The sequence below is a fragment of the Podarcis bocagei genome (assembly GCF_964188305.1).
Source record: "Podarcis bocagei genome assembly, chromosome: 1".
In the NCBI taxonomy this organism is placed as follows: Eukaryota; Metazoa; Chordata; class Lepidosauria; order Squamata; family Lacertidae; genus Podarcis; species Podarcis bocagei.
Window position 1 is genome coordinate 105,696,390 of NC_138125.1, and position 19,479 is coordinate 105,715,868.

Consider the following 19,479-nt stretch of genomic DNA (forward strand, 5'->3'; position numbering starts at 1 on the left):
GGAAAGGGTTACTTCTGAGTTTCGCCACTCACGCATGCGCAGACGCGCAAAATGGTGTCACGTGCATGCGCAGAAGCGGCAAATTGTGACCCGCGCATGCACAGACACGGGTTGCGTTCCTTTCAGGTTGCGAACGGGGCTCCGGAATGGATCCCGTTCGCAACCAGAGGTACCACTGTACCTGGCAGTGTTAGAAACTGATAAGAAAGCTAGGAGCTAAATGGCAGCTTAAAGCTAGGTTATGGGTGCTGCAACGGAATGTCTAGGCGTGCTTTTTTATTACTGTACAAGAATACAATGCCAAAAATGAATTAACTGCAGCTAAAATCTTATATTCATTTTTTGCATAGTCTAGTCCTTATCTGAAGACTGCAAAAAACAAAGCCATACATCCCCTGTCTGCCTCCCTAATATTCTTATGAGGGTCCATTCTCCAGTCCTCAGAGAGTGGCTGGAAGTGAGGAGGCAGCAAAAGGTCCTCCTTTTGTTCCAGCAGTGGCAATTTTAATCTGAAATCTTAGGCACAGTACTGCCCCCAGAGCTTAGAAACTGCTCTCATAAACAAAATTCCCTGTCTCAGAATGCGCCTAGAACAATAAGAGTTTTGAACGCTGGTACCTGGATGCACTCATGGACTGTGTGAGTGCTGATAACTTGTGACCATATTGATAACTTGTGACCATATCCTGACAAGATGGAGGTTCTATGGCTGGGTGGTTCCCAGTTCAGACAATTGGGTTGTGTACCAACTTTCTATAGGGTTATATTCCCTCTGAAGAAGCAGGTGTATGTATTAAAGTGCTTCCAGGTACACTGCTGTGTTTGGAGCTCTTGGCACACCAACTGCAGTTGGTGCCAACTATGGCTGTCCCTACTGTAATGTACTACATGTGAGGCTACCCTTACACTTGGTTCAGAAGTTGCAACTAGGTAGTGTAAAATACAGTTGCTGGGTTGCTTAGTGTGACACCCAGCTTTACACATATTACAGTAGTTTTGAAAAAGTTGTTCAGGCTGCCTATTAGGTACTGAGCCAGGTTTTGTTGTTGGCATTTAAAGTCCTAAACCAGTTTGCTACTGATTCGGCTCTACTTGTATTAAACTGCCTTAAGGACCTAAACTGCCTTAAGGACCAATCTATTGAAAGATATTTGCATTTTTATTGTTACTGTATTTTATTGTAAATTACTTAGAGATATTTGTTGTTTTAAGTGGTATAGATGTGTACACACACACATTCTTTTAACGGTCAAGGGTCAAGTCTTAACTTGAATGGGAAAGGCAAATTAGGATCCTTTCCCCATGGTAGGGGAAATAATTTAGCATTTTGCTTATAACAAATTCCATGTATGTGGTTTAACACTAAAACAGAGTAGACCTTTTCTGGGTTTTTTATTCCCTCCTATATATTCCCAGGGGTCCCAGCTGGGAGATAGAGTGCTAGCCTGAAGGGGAGGCGTGTTCTGGGCACTTGTGGCAAGGTCCTGTACCACCACTTCCACATTAAGGTTCAGTAAGTAAAGAAAAGAAGAGGCCAGGTTTCATTAAGGAAAGGTGAGACATAGCAGCGGATAGGTCATGATTATTAAAAAAGTCAGGCAAGCTGCAGTCAAGGCCAAAAGGTGAAGAAGCAAAATGGGTAGCACCCTGGATAGCTCCAAGTTGAGCCAACGCTGGAAGGCAACCTTGAATGTTATTCAGACAACCGGCAAACCCTGGCTGAGCCTTAAGTAATACTGTACATCTAGGCCAACCCCTGAATTAGTAGAGCCTTTTGCTTTAAAGGTGTCAAACCTGCTTTAGGAGCCACTGACTGGTGGTTTGAGGGAGGCACAGGCTCAGGTTCTGTGATTGCCTCTGAGGTGGAATCTAAGAAGGGCAGTATATGCTCTTCAATTTCTAACCTTATTACACTTTATAAATTAGTCTCTTAATAGGCATAAGATAGGTTGCATGTAAATTGGTGCCATTTTAAATGGTGTGTAATTTCTTATTCATGTGCATCTTTCTTCCTTTCTTATTTATTTATAGTATTTCTATCCCACCCTTCAGCCAAAAAGCCTCCTAGAGTGGCTTATGTAAAGTCAGTTAAAACAAAATAGTCCCTGCCTGCAAGCCTGCAGTTGCAAAACATGACACACAAGAAAAAGGGGCCAGGGTAGGAAGAAGAAAGTAAACTTAGCCACCAATTGTAAAGTATTATAATATAATAAGCTGAATAATAATAATAATAATAATAATAATAATAATAATAATAATAATAATAATAAGAAGAAGAAGAAGAAGAAGAAGAAGAAGAAGAAGAAGCTGAAACGAGTTCAGGAGAGTCTTGCTTCTTTCTTTCCCATTAAATTGTCTATTGAGTTTCTCATGACAAATTACAAATTTGATTGTTAAGAGAGTTAACAGTGTGCAGTATATAGAATGGAGTACCCATAGGAGGGCACAACTGACCACAGAAGTGAAGAGGAGCACTCCACTCTGAAACATTTTGTTGAAAGTTCTGCTTGTTCTATTATGCAGTTAGCCTCTTGAGTATCCATGTTTTGCAAAGGTTGCTTTTGTATGATGAGATATCATTCATAAGGGTTTTATTCAGAGCATAATAGAACAAACTGATTTGAAATTGAATGTTATTTTCAGGAATAGATAGGGCATGTAATTAATGTATGAGCTTCAGATATCACCACCCTGGGGGCCTGGTGCTGAAGGGCAGCCTCTAAATCTACCATGTTGATACAATAAATAAATGCACATTAATTGGGGAGTAATGGTTTTCAGAACTGGAAAGCATTTCTTTCTTACACTTTTGTATAGTGGCTGTATTTCATTCTGCCATTTTAAACTTAAAATGCAAACATTAAACTTTCAGTTTCAGAAATTTGCCCCTTGAAACTCAACATAGTACTGTATTAACAATTCCTTGTTTTAACAGTTTAGGAAGTGAAGGTTGGCTAAAAGCAAAAGTTTTTGAATTCCTCCTTAGCTGAGTGGGAGGTGAGCACATGTATGCAGACAGAGGTTATGAGCCTTCACATCACACTTACCATGGTCTGAACATGGCCAGTAGATGGATGACACAAGCTTTCTCTTCCTTGAAATTATTTAATATTGTCATTTTTATAGAATGGCTTTAATTATTGATCCACTCTGCAAGCAGTATGAGCTACATTTTTCCTCCAACTACTACAGTCATACCTTGGGTTAAATATGCTTCAGGTCGAGCGCTTTCAGGTTGCGCTCCACGGCGACCTGGAAGTTACGGAACACGTTACTTCCGGGTTTCGCCACTCGCGGATGCGCAAACGGTCAAAATGACGTCATGCGCGGAAGCAGCAAATCGCGACCCGTGCGGACGCAGGTTACGTTCACTTCAGGATGTGAACGGGGATCCATAACGGATACGGTTCGTATCCAGAGGTACCACTGTAGTCTCATTCAGTATAAGGTAACTATGTTTCACACTAACCTAAAAGTCCACTGAAACATTCCTATAAGAAACTGATACCTGTCTTGGAAATTTCTTATCTGAAGCACAAGCACTGTGTGTGGTACATGGTGATTAATGAAGATTTAAAATAAATTATGGCAAATTTAGGATTGTCTTTTTGCAAAGGTGTTTATTATTTGAAGTATAAGAATTTAAGTGATAAAGCAGGCAACACATATTCTGTTGGGGGGATTAATAATTAATGTATTTAGTACATTTTTGCTTTAAAATATTTGTGTACTGAAAAAAGAGAAAGCTCTGATCCTCATTGTGGATTTTAAAAACTTATATCATGATGCTTAGGAGTCTTCATGGGCAGGGTTATCCTAATTCTGCCCCAGGATCTCTCGTGGATCTCACCACTATCCCAGGGCCCCACTCTAACAAATAGGTTGGTTTAGGATCCAGCAGTTCCTTTACTGACCCTGTTTTTGAGGCATTGCATGGTACAAGCTTTTTAATTTAATCAACTTGCAATCTATGTCTGCATTCATCGTTTTCAGTTGTGTTGTGGAAAGTGAGCAGGGGCTTTTGCCCTTTACATCTTTCACACATCTGGAAAGTACTTCATAAAATCTCTTCCCTTTGCCAGATATCTTCTCATTACAGCTGCCTTGTTTAAAAAAATGCACAAAAGTAATTAACCCACTAACATGTTTACTAGTATTCATGCCCACACATATTTATAGTATTTATGTATGGTTTAACATAAGAAGAAGAACAATAGTTTCTATAAAGATTCACTGCCTGCTTGCCTGCAGGGTATTCTTACTTGGCAAGGCAATGAGAGCAATCTTTCTCGAAAGTTTTGTTTTGTTTTTAATTGTAACCTATGGGTTTATTGAAGAAGGATGAATGAGACATTCCCTTGAATATATATAATAGTTTAGTAAAAATATTTTTCTCATTTTAAGGAGAAGCATTATTGTCTATCTGACCTATTGAAATATTCTGAAATCAAGCTTTTTCCAAATTTTATTATTTTCACTATGATAAGGCAGGATATTGTGCTAGTTGTTTTTCTATAGTGCAGTAGTGACATCTAAACTACTACTTTCTTTTTAGGAACACCATTTGCAACGAGCTATCTCAGCACAGCAAGTCTTCAGAGAAAAGAAAGAGAACATGGTTATTCCAGTTCCCGAAGCAGAAAGTAATGTCAACTATTATAATCGTCTATACAAAGGAGAGTTTAAACAGCCAAAACAGTTCATTCATATCCAACGTAAGTTCACTGTTACTTTTTTTTCCTTTTGCATTAAATGTCAAAGTTAGAGTGGCTGCTGACAAAAGATGTCCACTAGTACTTTCAAGTTGAAGAAGTAATGTAATTTCCTCAATCTGTGAGAAAAGTAGGAAGGCCTTTTGGGAACTAGCCATTCTTTTATATTAGTTTTGTGGATGAGATTCTAGATTATCTTGCATATAATTCACATTGACACATTGAATTCGGCTTCTTATTATTGATGAGGACAGAAATAGTAAAATATACTGGAAGGTGCAAAACCATTTTCTGTAGTTCAGAATTATGGCTTTATCCAAACAAATACACAATAGCATGTGTCCAAGTCATTCATAGTGATCCTGGTTTGGCGTCTTCAATGATATGAGGCAGGTGTGGACCAAGAATAGGGCATTTTTAATGGTGGCACCTTGGCTCTGGCATTTCTCCAGATCTTTTAGCTTCAGCTTGCTGGCCACACATTTGGGAGCATTGAATCCAGTATTTCACCCTTAGTGGGAACAAAGGGTTATATGGATCTAGTTATTTGCCAGGTACAGTGGTGCCTCGCAAGACGAAATTAATTTGTTCCGCGAGTTTTTTCGTCTAGCGAATTTTTCGTCTTGTGAAGCACGAAATCCCATAGGAATGCATTGAAATTCAATTAATGCATTCCTATGATCAAAAAAAGTCCAAACAAAGCCAAATTTGGTACAACAAGAGTTTATTAAGTGCTCTTTAAAGTCACACATACTGTAAAGAGCATTTCAAAAATTGAAGGAACAATAAATTAAGTTTCTAAACATGACAGAAAAACATTCCAAAATAAACAAAGTGTACAGTACATTTTCTAAGACTCTGGGGGACAACTCGAAGAAGGTTCCTCTTCCACTCTTTGCTTCTTGCTGAAGAACCTGTCCATGGTCTGCTGCTTCATCTGCCTTTTCAGCACCTCCCTGAAAGGCGACATGACCCTCGTATCAAAAGTGTTCGCAAGGTCATGTGCCACGTGCTTGTCAGGGTGGTGCCGCTGTGCAAAAGCCTGAACATCCTTCCACTTCATGCAAATGTCCCTCAGTTCTTTGGAGGACAGCCGTTCCTCAGTTGCTTCCTCCTCTTCCAGCGAGGCCTGCTTCTGCGCAGCCTCTGCCTGCAGTTCGACCAGCTCCTGGGTGGTCAGCTCGTGGTCGTGCTCCTCCACCAGCTCGCTGATGTCCTCCTCTGTGACCTCCAGGCCCATGGTCCTCCCCAAGGCAACAATGTCCTGCACCACTGTTGACTCTGGTGCATCAGAGTCACTTGGTGCCACACAGTCTGGCCACAGGCTGCGCCAAGCGCAATTCAAATTTCTCTGGCTGATCCCTTTCCAGGCCGTGGTGATCATCTTCAAGCAGGTGACGATGTCAAAGTGGTCCTTCCAGAATTCCCGCAGGGTGATGGTGGTGCAATCAGTCACCTCGAAGCATCGCCTGAAAAGCTCCTGGGTGTAGAGTTTTTTGAAATTGGCGATGACCTGCTGATCCATCGGCTGGAGCAGTGGCGTGGTGTTAGGTGGCAGGAACATGATTCTGATGAAGCTGAACTCCTCCAACAAGTCCAACTCAAGGCCTTTAGGATGAGCAGGAGCATTGTCCACACAGAAATTCAAATCCAGATTTTTTTTTAAAAAAACAACAACATGGCCCAATGGTCACAGAAAATCATAAAAATTCAAAAAAAAAACACCACACAAGCTCCCAGATTCTTGCAAACCCCTCCTCAACTGTTCCCCCAGCCACCCACCACACAGAAATTCAAACCCAGATTTTTTTAAATAAAAAAACAGCAGAGTGGCCCAATGGTCACAAAAAATCATAAAAATGCAGAAAAAAACCACACAAGCTTCCAGATTCTTGCAAACCCCTCCCCAACACCAAGTCCTTGAATTCCAAACACCCCAACCCAAAATCCAAACCCCCCCAAAAAAGTTTTAAAAGTTTAACTTACCAAATGGCTGCAAAAGAAGTTTTGGAAAAGCTTCAAAAATCAGCAAAGTCTTCAAAAACCTCAAAAAAGGCCACCACACCGCGTGCTATGAGTTGCTCCTCGAAGTCAAGTCGCAACTGTATTAACGGTGTTAAGAAAAAGGAAACAAACTTGCAAGACGTTTTCGTCTTGCGAAGCAAGCCCATAGGGAAATTCGTCTTGCAAAGCAGCTCAAAAAACGCAAAACCCTTTTGTCTAGCGAGTTTTTCGTCTTACGAGGCATTCGTCTTGCGGGGCACCACTGTAGTTGTGCTGCTCTTTGGTGCTGATTATGGAAGGTAATTAGGTTTGTAGGCATCTATTTATTATATCAAGCTTTTCTAGACAAAGTATTTTTTTTTTTAGGATTTCAATGCATGTTTCAAATCTCACTTCTTCCCCACAAAACACTTTTTGTTGAATATGGTGCTTTAAAAACATTTGTGCCCAGAAATAAAAATTATTTCACCAAGGAAGAGCTGGTGCTTGAAATGTGCATCAGGATCACTTTATAACAGATGTGGGGAAGCTTTGGTCATTGACCATGCTTGCTGGGGCTGATGGGAGTTGTACTTCAAGAATATTTGGAAGGGAAAAGGTGCCCCACCCCCATTTATAACTATTGTTTTGTGCAATTCTGGATTTTTATTTCTGTCTTAGATTGTGGATGAGCTTCTTGTTTGTTTCATGATCTTGAACTCTTATGGACAAGTTAAGTTTATGCCTAGTGTGAGAGGTTAGCATAATGCGAGCTGTAGATGAAAACAGTTACTACTAGAGAAAGAAAAATAAAGATGAAATTTAACTTCATAGAATTGGAATAATCTTTATTATTACCTTATTAAGTCTTCTGTAGTAGAAGGATGAAGTCAATAGGTGATAATCTAACCTCCTTTAAAAAATAATCATGGAATAAGAAAGTGAGATTTATTTATATCATCCAGCTGTTGTTGAGGTTATGAAAACCTTCCAAATGAATAAATGCCAGTGTTTGAACGATAAGGGTGGCTGATTGTGAAAGCCCCTTCATGACTGCTTTAGAAGGTTTTGGGGGATCCTAATTTGACTAAAATTGAAGGCATCCAAGGGTAGGGATTGTAGATTTCATAAGGGCTCCCTCCTTTTTTGTCATTGTAATTTGAGAACTAGTATTTGGAAAAAGTGTCCAGCTATCCTTTAAGACATTAAAGGGTATTAATGTCATTAAGATAGGGTGTCTTAACACATATTATGTGGTAGGATAGGAAAGCTGTCATCTTACATTAGGGGAAAGTTTTTCCAAGTTGTGCTCTGTTCTATGTTATTCTTTAAGTCTTGTTAGTTTAGTAGCCCCCAAATTATTTTGCCTTTCTTTGTATTGTGCACAGTAGGTCACTACTTTGAGTCAGCTGGAGCCATATTTTCTGTGGGTATCTTTCAGCAGCACAGATGCTCTGTTCTTATGGTGTACTTATCCTGATCTTCTGTATTGTCTACGATGGAAGAGAAAGTTTTCCAATAAACAAGTCCTGCCTTTTGAGAGCAGCTGTTGAACTAGTTGACATTTTATTCATTTCCAGCTGATTGTTGTTAGTATGCATATGCCCATTTCACATGGTATTTTAAAGTATGTTTCTGTCCCCTTTTTATTTCAGCTTTCAATCTGGACAATGAGCAACCTGATTATGATATGGACTCAGAAGATGAGACATTATTAAATAGGCTCAATCGGAAGATGGAAATCAAACCACTGCAGTTTGAAATTATGATAGACAGGCTTGAGAAAGCTAGTTCTAATCAGGTATTACGGTTTCCAATGCACTATTCATCTAAGATTTCACTAATAAAGTTGAATTTTGATAAGAGTTCCTTAATGTGAATGTCTTTATTTATTTTTACTATTTTTTGTGGCTGGGACAACCCAGTCAGATGGGTGGCATATAAATAAAATTATATATATATATCATTATGAAAGCCTTAAGCTTTACTAGTCTATGGGGTTTTCCTTTATCTGTTACCAGTTCCTCTTCCTTGTTGGGAGGTTGTATTGAACGCCCATCTCAGCTGTGGGGGGATAAGGCCGTCTGTGCCTCTCATTTAATGTTGCATGAAGGGTCCTTATGGACAGTAGTTACATGGTTTGTGCGTTGCTTGAGTCATACCTAGGTGCAAAATCCAGGAGAAAATTACTTTAGCTAGGATTTACTAATGCTGCTGTAGAAAGGACCACAGCATGCCTTTTGTCAAGCTAAAAGCTTTTCTCCAATTTAAAGAAAAACATGACACGTCAATTTACACAATAGACTATAAATCCTTAGTTTCATTATATTGTCAAAAAAGTATTCTTTTTAAGCTTTCCCATTTTTTCTTACTGATATTACTTTATTTAGAAATTTCACTTCCACCGTGTGATTTACAAAAATCTAAATAATAGTATCATAAACAATCATTCAGTTAAAATATTTTTAAAAATACAATAGAGGCAGGTATTGTGCAAGGTTAAAACATAACTTTTAAACTAAACATCAAGTACAAAGCAAGGCAAAGGCCTGCCGAAATGAAAATGTCTTTACCAACTGATGAAAGAAAAGAGAGGGGACTGTTATTCTTCACAGGGCAATGTGTTCTACAGTGCTGATGCAAAATTTTGCTCAGTGCTCTGTTCCAACAAAATCAAGAAGCACAGCAGAGCTATAATATAGGTGGCATGAGGGTCACCTGAACCTCACAAAACCATATTCAAAGTTGAATTAAAGTTTTATCTATACTTTGAGGAATCATTCTATATTTGTGTATTCTTCTGTGGTTCCAACAATAGTTTTAGAAATGCCTAGTGAATGAGTGTAATAACAAGATTTTACATCTTCTTGAAGCACTAACTGCTATTCTGTCATATGAACCTTAGCAGTTTAGACAAATGCTGTGGTTAGAGCCATCAAAAACCAGAGATTTTTGAAGACTTTCTATTCAAAACCTGGAACTGGGAAATTTTCTTTGTTGTGTCATGTGAAGTGGAACCTTGGTTCTCTAACGCCTTGGTACTCGAACATTTTTGCTCCCAAATGCCGTAAACCCGGGAGTAAGTGTTCCGGTTTTCGAACATTTTTTAGAAGCTGGACGTCCAATGCGGCTGTTGGCTATTGTTTCCGGGGTGCCTGCAGCCAATGGGAAGCCCCACCTTGGTTTTTGAACGTTTTGGAAGTCAAACAGACTTCCGGAACGAACCAAGGTTCTACTGTACTTCAATTGGCTGGTTAAATAGTACTTCATAGGGCCTCTCATTATAGAGCAGACTGTGTCATAATTGATGCTAGGATCACTTTTCTTCTGGAAGGGGGGACGTGACCATAGAAATCATATACTGTCATCTTCTAAAGTGTAAATAAGATAGCAACTAGTTTAAACTTCAGGTACTGTCCAAATAATGATAGTTAATTGATCATTGGTTTTTTGTGTGAAGAAAATAAGGCTGTGAAAGAGCATGGAATAACTTATAGATTTGTGCTGAATATTGGTTCATTTTGACACTGTCAAAAGTTCAGTCTTCCATTCTCAGGCACTGGATGGCATTAAACCTAATCCAGCAGAGCATGTGCAGGATCCCAGAATAAGCATTTGAACATGTGGAACTGGAAAGTTGCCCAAGAAATACAGTATTTTTCCGTGTGTAAGACTAGGCTTTTTAACCAAAAAATCAGGTTTAAAATTGGGGCTCGTCTTATACATTGGTAGTGCTGAGGGGTGTTTTCTTAATTTGGAGTCCCCCAAAATAGGGGCTTCTTATAAACAGAAAAATATGGTACGTTTCATATAGGAAAGGTAGCTGATAGTAATAGTTTCTTTGTAGGTGCTATTAAATCATTCTTGGCTGAAAAGCAAGGTCTTCCAATGAAGTAGTTAACTTCATTAAGTGATCAGTTTTCATTTCAAAGAAATAGTTGTTTGTGCAAACAAAGAACAATAGAGCTGAAATGTCTTGAGCTCAAATTTATAGAACAAATGTGTAACCTGTGTCAAAAGTAGCTTTACATTTTCAGGCATATAAGCATAATGGAGAGGTTGTTCTGTTTAGTTGATGTCTGGGTATCCAGTTACTATTCTCAAAATCTCAAAAAGTGAAATAAAAGATTTTTATAAAATCCTTGATATTGTTATAATTAGCGTTGTTATCAGATGTGCCTGAATCCAATGAACCTTGACAGAATTTAAGAACCAGTTCATCCTGCCACCCCATAAAAAGTTACTTTTAAAGTGTTGCAGCTTTTAAGAGTGCAATCTGTGCCTGCATATGCAACAGCTTTACAAACAAACTTACAGTAAACTCGAGCAATTTTTAATGTAAGGTAAACTGCAAACCATGAGACTTAATTCCTGGTTCATATGACACAACAAGCCAACATTCATTGAAAATGAAACTAATCTCCACAGAAGTCCTCACCCCACTAAATAGGAGGAATAGAGGGAAGGGTGGAGTGGGCAAGCCATGGTTTAGCATTATTTGTGAACACAGCCAATATCTTTAAAAGCAGTGGTTCCCAATTAGCTAAGTACTATGGACCCCATGGGGACGCGGGTGGCGTTGTGGATTAAACCACAGAGCCTAGGACTTGCCGATCAGAAGGTCAGCGGTTCGAATCCCCGCAAAGGGGTGAGCTCCCATTGCTCGATCCCTGCTCCTGCCAACCTAGCAGTTCAAAAGCACGTCAAAGTGCAAGTAGATAAATAGGTACTGCTCGGGCGGGAAGGTAAACGGTGTTTCCATGCGCTTCTCTGGTTCGCCAGAAGCGGCTTCGTCATGCTCGGTCCCAGCTCCTGCCAACCTAGCAGTTCAAAAGCACGTCAAAGTGCAAGTAGATAAATAGGTACCGCTTGGGCGGGAAGGTAAACGGTGTTTCCGTGCGCTGCTCTGGTTTGCCAGAAGCGGCTTCGTCATGCTGGCCACATGACCCGGAAGCTGGACGGTGGCTCCCTCAGCCAATAAAGCAAGATGAGCACCGCAACCCCAGAGTCGATCACGACTGGACCTAATGGTCAGGGGTCCCTTTACCTTTACCCTATGGACCCCATGTTTTTCAAAAGCTAAGCCATGGATCCTCTAATTTTGGGGAGGAAATTATTTGGTAATTTTTGTTATGTGAATGGTACTAAGGACCCCCTGAGTGAGTTACGCGAACCCCCAAGGGTCCATGGACTCCCAATTGGGAATCACTGTCTTAGAATGTTTTCAGAGGAGGAAACTTAACAGAAGTAGTCCCAGAATGTCAAACTCTTACTTTTCCAAACATATGTATTTCTGGAAACACCTGGGATTACAATGTGCAGCTCTTAGGAGCACTTAGGAATGTCTATAGTACATCACAGTGCATCAGAAATCAGTATTTTGGGACCTATAGGGTAGCTTTTTTTAAAGACTCAGAATTGCAGGGTAATGTGGTCTGAAGCATCATCATGTTTTTCTAAAGTACTTGTCTCAATCCCGCAAAAGTTAGTTGCACTCAAGTCCCATTAAAGTCTGTGAGGCAAAGTAGTTACTGCTAACTTAAGCCCCATTAATTTTAATGGGAGATAAGTGTGACTACTTTTAGTTAGAATAGGGCCGCTGGGTGTTGATATCCTCATTTTGACTACAAGAGAAGGCTTTCTGAAAACTCTTATTTCCTGCGGCTGTGAGCTGTTCTCATTCTTCTTTATGATAAAATATCCCTTTTACCCTAGTTCTTTAGTTTTATACCTCAATCCCGCCAAAATCTAATTATTCCTATCCTTATAGTCATTGTGTGGCAAGGAAAAAGGCTTAACAGCCTAGATTCCACAGCACTAAAGTTCAATAATTTTATCTATGTAAAGATGAACTGACATTTTCCAGTTTGCTTTTCCTCCTTTAGTTGAATAAAAACTTGTTTTCATTGGGTACTCCTAAGGGCTGAGTGAATAAAATATGTAGATCTTTTTAAATACCTAATAGAACTCATTAGCTTATTTGTTTTGTTGCTTGGAATGGAGAGACCATTCACTCAAGGAGTGTAGGCAGAACTCAGACAATTCCAGTGTATCTCAGGGGTGGTCCGGATCTGTATTCCCTGGAACAACTCCATTCTTCAGATTTTGCCAGGGTCCAGATTATGGAAATGACAAGAAGAAGAGAAATTTATTTATTTATTTTATAGATTTATTTTGACACAACTGTAGGCATCATTTTAGTCCTTTATCGTTTAGCAAGGTATGCTTGTTGAGGTACAAAATATTCTGACTTTGATCAACCCAAATCACCTGAAGGAACCTCCTAGTTTCTATTGCTGTATTGACAGTATGGAAATATAATGTGCACCTGCAGCCAAAATAACTGACTGCTGCTACAGAGGAAGTAAATGATACAGAAGCTGCATTTCAGACACTGATGAATAATTAGTATTAAAAAAGTATTTTGTCAAAAATGTCTGATGTCTAATTTTTGTGCAACAGGTCTTTTTTTTTTTTTTTTTTTTGAAGCTGTAAAGTCATACCACATTGCTCTCTTCACACCTTGCAGTACTAATTGTATGAAGAAACCAAAGTTCTAATAGCTAATACATTGTAGAGGATTGTGTGTTACATTTCCTCTTCAAAATTTTCATCCTGGATTATTGTTAAGAACAACTTTTAAAATAATTCCTTGTGTTACACAACAATGTTTTTATATCTTTTCCAGCTTGTAACACTTCAGGAAGCTAAGTTGCTGCTAAATGAGGATGATTACCTTATTAAGGCTGTCTATGACTACTGGGTAAGAAAACGTAAGAACTGCAGAGGGCCTTCCCTCATCCCCCAAATCAAGCAAGAAAAAAGAGATGGCTCCACCAACAATGATCCATACGTGGCTTTTCGGAGGAGAACAGAGAAAATGCAGACAAGAAAGGTAACTCTCTCAGTTCTGCAGTTTTCCAAACTGCTATTTTCCAAAGGTTAAATGTCACAAATTCTTCATCTTATTAAGGACAAAAGGTGAAAATGTTGCATTGTCTGCTAAAATCTGTTTACCTAACTCAAAATCAAGATGATAGTAAGGAAGTTTTTAAGTAATATTAGCTGGAATATTAATAAAATAAAGATCATGGGACTAACCACATTCTCATTCTAATTTTTGGAGTACTGTAGCTGCCATGAATTCAGTGTGCCTTCAAAGTGGATCCTAATTTCCAATTATTGGTTCAAGACTTTAGTTTGCCTTCACTTGTCACTTTCTGCAGTCCATTATTTAGTATGATTCAGTCTCATTTTCTTGGATTTCAGATACCTGGGTCTCTGTATCTTATTTCTGTTGTTTGTTTTTGCATTTTGGAAATAAATAAATATCCTATAGGCCAGTTATAAATGTTTCCTTTTTAAGGAAGTAGCTTGAGCAAATAGTGGCTTTTCAGTTTTAGATGACACTATTTAAGAGTTATCCCAATTTGGCTTCAGGCCAGTTCCAGCTTGGAACTGAAACGGCCTTAATTACCCTATGGGATGACATTTGCTGGAAGAAGGATGGAGAAGTGTGACCATGCTAATTTTCTTGGACCGTTCAGGGACATGGACTAGTGTCCTTTGAGATTCACTGGCTGAACTAGATATTGAGAACCACTGTGGTCAGGTGTTTCTGTTCCTGCTTGGCAGATTCCTTCCAGAAGGTGATGCTGGGGAACCGCTCTGTGCCATGGCAATTATATTATGGACTATCACTGTCTGTATCATTCCCTGTGCTATTTAACTTCTATATGATACTGCTAAGGAAAACCATTTGGAAATTTGGCCTGACATTTGGCTTAATTCCTTTTCATCTAACTTGGGTAAGGCAGTAGAAGTCTTGAACCAAGTGCCTAAAGTCATGGACTCAATTCAGGCAAGGCATAGGTTCTGTGGATGTTTCTGACTGGGGAGGTGAAGTTTACCTTGTTCTGGATGACTGTTGTGGAAGCAGAATGCTACCTGAACATAATTTGGACCCAACCTTAAATGTCAGTGATTCAATATAAAGTGCAATTATTTAAACTCGGTACGACTACATCTTCCATACATGCTTTTTACTATTAATATTTTCCCCCCAACAGAACCGAAAGAATGATGAAGCCTCTTATGAGAAAATGCTGAAATTAAGAAGGGAGTTTAGTAGAGCCATAACAATTTTAGAGATGATTAAGAGACGAGAGAAAACAAAACGAGAGTTGTTACATTTGACATTGGAAGTTGTGGAGAAAAGGTAATTTTTTCATCCATTCTTGTTAAACAGGTTCCACTTGAATTCCATAAAATAATATGTTTTAGTAGAAGTGCCGTGATTAGCGAATATAGTGTGTTTGGTGGAATGTTTCACTTGGCACACGGGGTGTTCTGTCCTATATATCAAACATATCCTCTGTTCTGAGTTTGTAAATAGGAAGCAATGATGTCATGCCTTGCAGGGTTCCTGTGACAATAAATAAAGACAAAATATTTTAAAGCACTTCACATAGTTAAAGTAGTTCATTAATGATTAGCAATAATTATTTTTCTTTTTTGTTAAGATACCATTTGGGTGATTATGGAGGTGAAATACTTAACGAAGTCAAACTTAATACAACTGAAAAAGAGATGAACACTCCAGCAGCTCTTCATAATGGAAATCATCACAAGGTTCAAGAATGTAAAGCTAAGGTAAATGACTTGCATCACCATTAATTTCACTGGATACATTGTCCTCTTTGTAATGTGGAAAGTGTGATGTATATGTAGTAATAATTATTTTCTATAATGTCAGAAAAAAGCAGAAATAAAAATCTATCTTAAGCTGTATGTACAGATAGCAATAACTGATGTACACAGCCAGCTGTATATCTTTTTTTCATTTTAGCAGTTCAAAAATCAATAGCACAGGAGCTGAGAAGGTTTGCTGTGCTTCTTGGTTTATGCAACTAATTAGAAAGGGCTATATTTCTAGTTGTATATGAAGCCATTTAGTGGAGGCATTGCTGCATTTTAGAATGCTTTCAGGTTACAGAGGTCAAGAACATAAAAATTGCTTCTTCCCTTAGTCCTCTTACAAGAGATAACTGCAGATTAAAGTTTTTTGGCAGTTAACTTTAGCTAATTTATCCAGACACATTTTTTAAAAATTTGCTTCATATTAGAGAAATAATCTTCCAGCACTGTCTTCGAATCATTGTAATGGTAACAGTTGCAATTATTTCATAGAGACTCATGCTCGCTGAGATTTTAGAATTGGCTTATTTGCAGTACATATATTTAGATGGTACTTTTTAGAAAAGAACTAAACATTTTCAAATATTTTAAATCAAAATGAACATATTTCATTAAAACATTTCTCTCTTGTATTTAACTTTGATGACATCTAGTGGTTATTACATTGTAGGCACCTATCACTGTTCAGTTTGGTTCATACTTGCCTTGTCCTCTGTTGCCACAAAGTAACAAACTTTGAGCAGGAAAAAGTGTGCAAGACATCAGCTTTTTAGAAAATTACTGAGTACTTTTAAAAGTTAATGCAGAACACAGTAAAGGATACTGAATATTATATGTGCAAGTTGTTGAATATTAAATTTTGTAAAAGAAATACTTGTTCAGAGTTATATAAACTTTATTCTTTAGGCAACCTGTTCATGAGCAAAGCTGAACCATAATGAGATTAGAAGGGTGGTGGTGGATATAGACTGTTTAATGAAATAAGAATAATTATTAACAAACGGGGGGTTGTCCAAAATTTATTGTATACAACAGCATGCTCACCACTCATCTCTAAAAGAGGAAGTGTCTGATGTTGTCCGTCAAAAGAAGAAGTATCCAAAGAAGCCTAAAACTGAGAGTGTAATAAATCCTCAGCAACCCACTACTGAGCCTTTGCCTGTGATCAGTAAAAGTGATATCAAACAGTATGACTTCCACAGTTCAGATGAAGATGAATTTCCACAGGTAATAAATGTCAACTAAGTTATAGTGACAGAGAGAAAAGGAAAAAGTTGTGTAAAATAGAAATAATTGTCACTTTAATTTTTTTATTTTTTATTTTTAAATGTTGCCCTTTCACCATAGGTTTCTATTGGAATGTCATGCCACAGGCACTGGGATCCAAAGGGCTGTTTAGGCTTCTACAAAGGGCTTAGATGAGCCTGATGCCCTTTTTGTGTTTGGGCAGCTCGCATCTCCCAGGCTCTCAAGAACAGTTCTTAAACATAGTCTTTGTGGGATATGGGGGACTAATGGAGAAAAACAATTATACAGACCCTTAAGTTCACAAAACTTGCTTCACCGTTCCTAAGATGGTGGCTGATGGGAATTTATTTTATTTTATTAAGTTTCCAATAAATGAACTGCTAAAACAGAGCAAACGGAGTACTTGTCAGTTATAATAAATTGGCATAATAGCATGTTTTTAAATCAAACTGCTTTTGCTCCCTAGGTACCCTCACCGGTGTCTGAGCCAGAAGAAGAAAATGATCCTGATGGAGCAAGTGCATTCAGAAGGAGGGCAGGATGCCAGTATTATGCTGTAAGGATTCTTGCTGCTGTTAAGACCTATCTAATTGATTAATGCTGAAGACAGATGTTTGGTTAAAAGGGACATACTTCAGCCTTCCTCTTTTTTCTCTCTCGTCCACCTTGGCTGTTTAAAAACAGAATTGATCTTCCTAAAATACAAAGCAATATCAGATTATGCCAGCTACAGTGTATCCAGTCAAGGCTGTCAAATGTACAGGAAGGGATATACCTTGAGGAAATTGGGGCACACACGGAACTGCTAGCTTCACTTGAACTATTTCAGTATGCTTGAAAGGGTAGGGCTGCCAAAAGAGGTGAGGCTGGTGGCTACTAACTAGAGGGCCCTTTCAGTGGTGACACTCCAGTTGTGGAATGCCTTTCCCAACGAGGCTCACTCAATGCCTTTGTTACAGTCTTTGGTGCTTGGTGGAGGCCTTTTTATTTCCCCAGGCTTTGCGGACTAAATCGTAATACTTTTTTGATCCTTTGGAATACTGTTATTCTGTTGTTGGTTTTACTCTTTTATGCTTTTTCTGTTTTGATTTTTCAATTTTGGGATTTCATGTCCTATTTCTCTTTCTCTCTCTCTCTCTCTGTGTGTGTGTGTGTGTATGTGTGGAGAAAGAGAGAGAGAGAAAGAGAAATAGGACATGAGAGAGAGGGAGTATACACACACACACACACACACACACACACATACACAAACACTTAAACTTCAGGGGAAGGAGGTTGGGGCATATGAGATTACAGTGAAGGGAATTTGAAGGGATTAAAAAAAACTAATAGTGTCGGGAATGCACTAGTTTAAGTATAGGGGACTACATTCCATCAAAATATCTTACACAGTAGCTTGAACCCTGCAAATCTAATCCTGTTACTTGTACACCTAATGTTTGTGTCCTCTTAGCAATTGTCTCACCCTTTCACATACATTGTATGATGTTTGTTTGTTTATTCTATTCATATTTGTAAAAGTATTTATATACCTTCCCCTCATCAGGGTAGTGTATAGCAGTATAAAAGCATCAAAAGCAATAGAGAGCAAAAATTAAAATGAGAAAATTGTTTTACGAAAGTGTTCTGCTTTTTGCAGCCAAAATAATGTTAGGACCTTTACGTAAATAGTTCTATTCAAGTTTCATTTTCCCTTTCCCAAGAATGAAAGCAAAATTATTCTTGTCTTGTCTTCTGCAGGCTCATTTGGACCAAACTAATTATTCTCATGAGAATTCAGAACTGGCAGAATTGGATAAGCTAAGGTATAGGCATTGCCTTACAACACTTACAGTTCCAAGAAGATGTATAGGATTTGCAAGAAGACGAGTTGGCAGGGGTGGAAGGTAAGATAATTGCTAATTTTGTTGGTAAAATAACATACTATTTTCTTCCCTTTTCATGGAAGCAAAACTCAAATGTATATTAATATTTTCTTTTCTTCTTCTTTTAAAACAGGGTGTTGATGGACCGGATATCCACAGAACATGATCCTGTCCTGAAACAGATTGACCCAGATATGCTAAACAGTTGCTCAAGCTCTTCCCAAAATGTAGACTTTTCTTCTAATTTTTCACGGACCAATGCTTCCAATAAACATTGTGAAAATAGACTTTCTCTTTCTGAAATACTAAGCAATATCAGATCGTGTCGACTGCAGTGTTTCCAACCACGGCTACTAAACATACAGGACAGTGATAGTGAAGAATGTACCTCAAGGAAACCAGGGCAGGCTGTGAATAATAAAAGAGTTTCTGCGCCATCTGTAGCTTTATTGAACACCAGCAAGAATGGCATATCAGGTAGGCAGAGATTTGCAATGTTGAACTTTAAATGCATATTTATCACCTTGGACCTGGCTGAGGATTCTAGAAGAGAAAATAGTATGTGTATTGGGGATGGGAAGAGAGAGATGTCACTGCAATAAAATAGAATCACAGTGTGTGTGTGTTACATGCTTTTGTACAGATATTTTATTCCTTCATACAGTGGATGTGTAAAGAGCCATGCAGGGCAATGAATGCTGTCCTGGACACTGCAAGTCTTACGTAGTTCAGCCATCTTGTCCCTGAGATTACACATCCCACCCACATAGATCATTTACTAATATTTGGTGTAATGGATTTAAACAGAGGACTAACATATGACTTGCTTATATTGCTAGCACTAAGGGTGCACACTTAGTCGTGAGTAAGCTTTGGTGACACGTATAAAAAAGATCAGGCTACACAACAGAAGAAATTACAAGAAATTTATAAAGTCCATTATTTTTATTTTTGCATCGTGAAAACTGATTCAC

At 38.5% G+C, this 19,479-nt stretch overlaps 2 protein-coding genes across 3 annotated transcripts in view; both read left to right on the plus strand.

Moving 5' to 3' along the window:
• KIF5C (kinesin family member 5C) overlaps positions 1 to 19,479 on the plus strand; it is a 326,400-nt gene that overhangs the window by 215,463 nt on the left and 91,458 nt on the right. The window lies entirely within an intron of this gene.
• EPC2 (enhancer of polycomb homolog 2) overlaps positions 1 to 19,479 on the plus strand; it is a 46,916-nt gene that overhangs the window by 19,121 nt on the left and 8,316 nt on the right. For both annotated transcript variants that reach the window (XM_081167660.1, XM_081167661.1), the window contains exons 2-10: positions 4,556 to 4,715; positions 8,351 to 8,496; positions 13,384 to 13,590; positions 14,765 to 14,913; positions 15,218 to 15,347; positions 16,428 to 16,619; positions 17,107 to 17,196; positions 18,381 to 18,526; positions 18,639 to 18,982. In XM_081167660.1, coding sequence (XP_081023786.1) covers positions 4,556 to 4,715; positions 8,351 to 8,496; positions 13,384 to 13,590; positions 14,765 to 14,913; positions 15,218 to 15,347; positions 16,428 to 16,619; positions 17,107 to 17,196; positions 18,381 to 18,526; positions 18,639 to 18,982 — 1,564 coding nt within the window. The remainder of the gene's footprint in view (positions 1 to 4,555; positions 4,716 to 8,350; positions 8,497 to 13,383; positions 13,591 to 14,764; positions 14,914 to 15,217; positions 15,348 to 16,427; positions 16,620 to 17,106; positions 17,197 to 18,380; positions 18,527 to 18,638; positions 18,983 to 19,479) is intronic.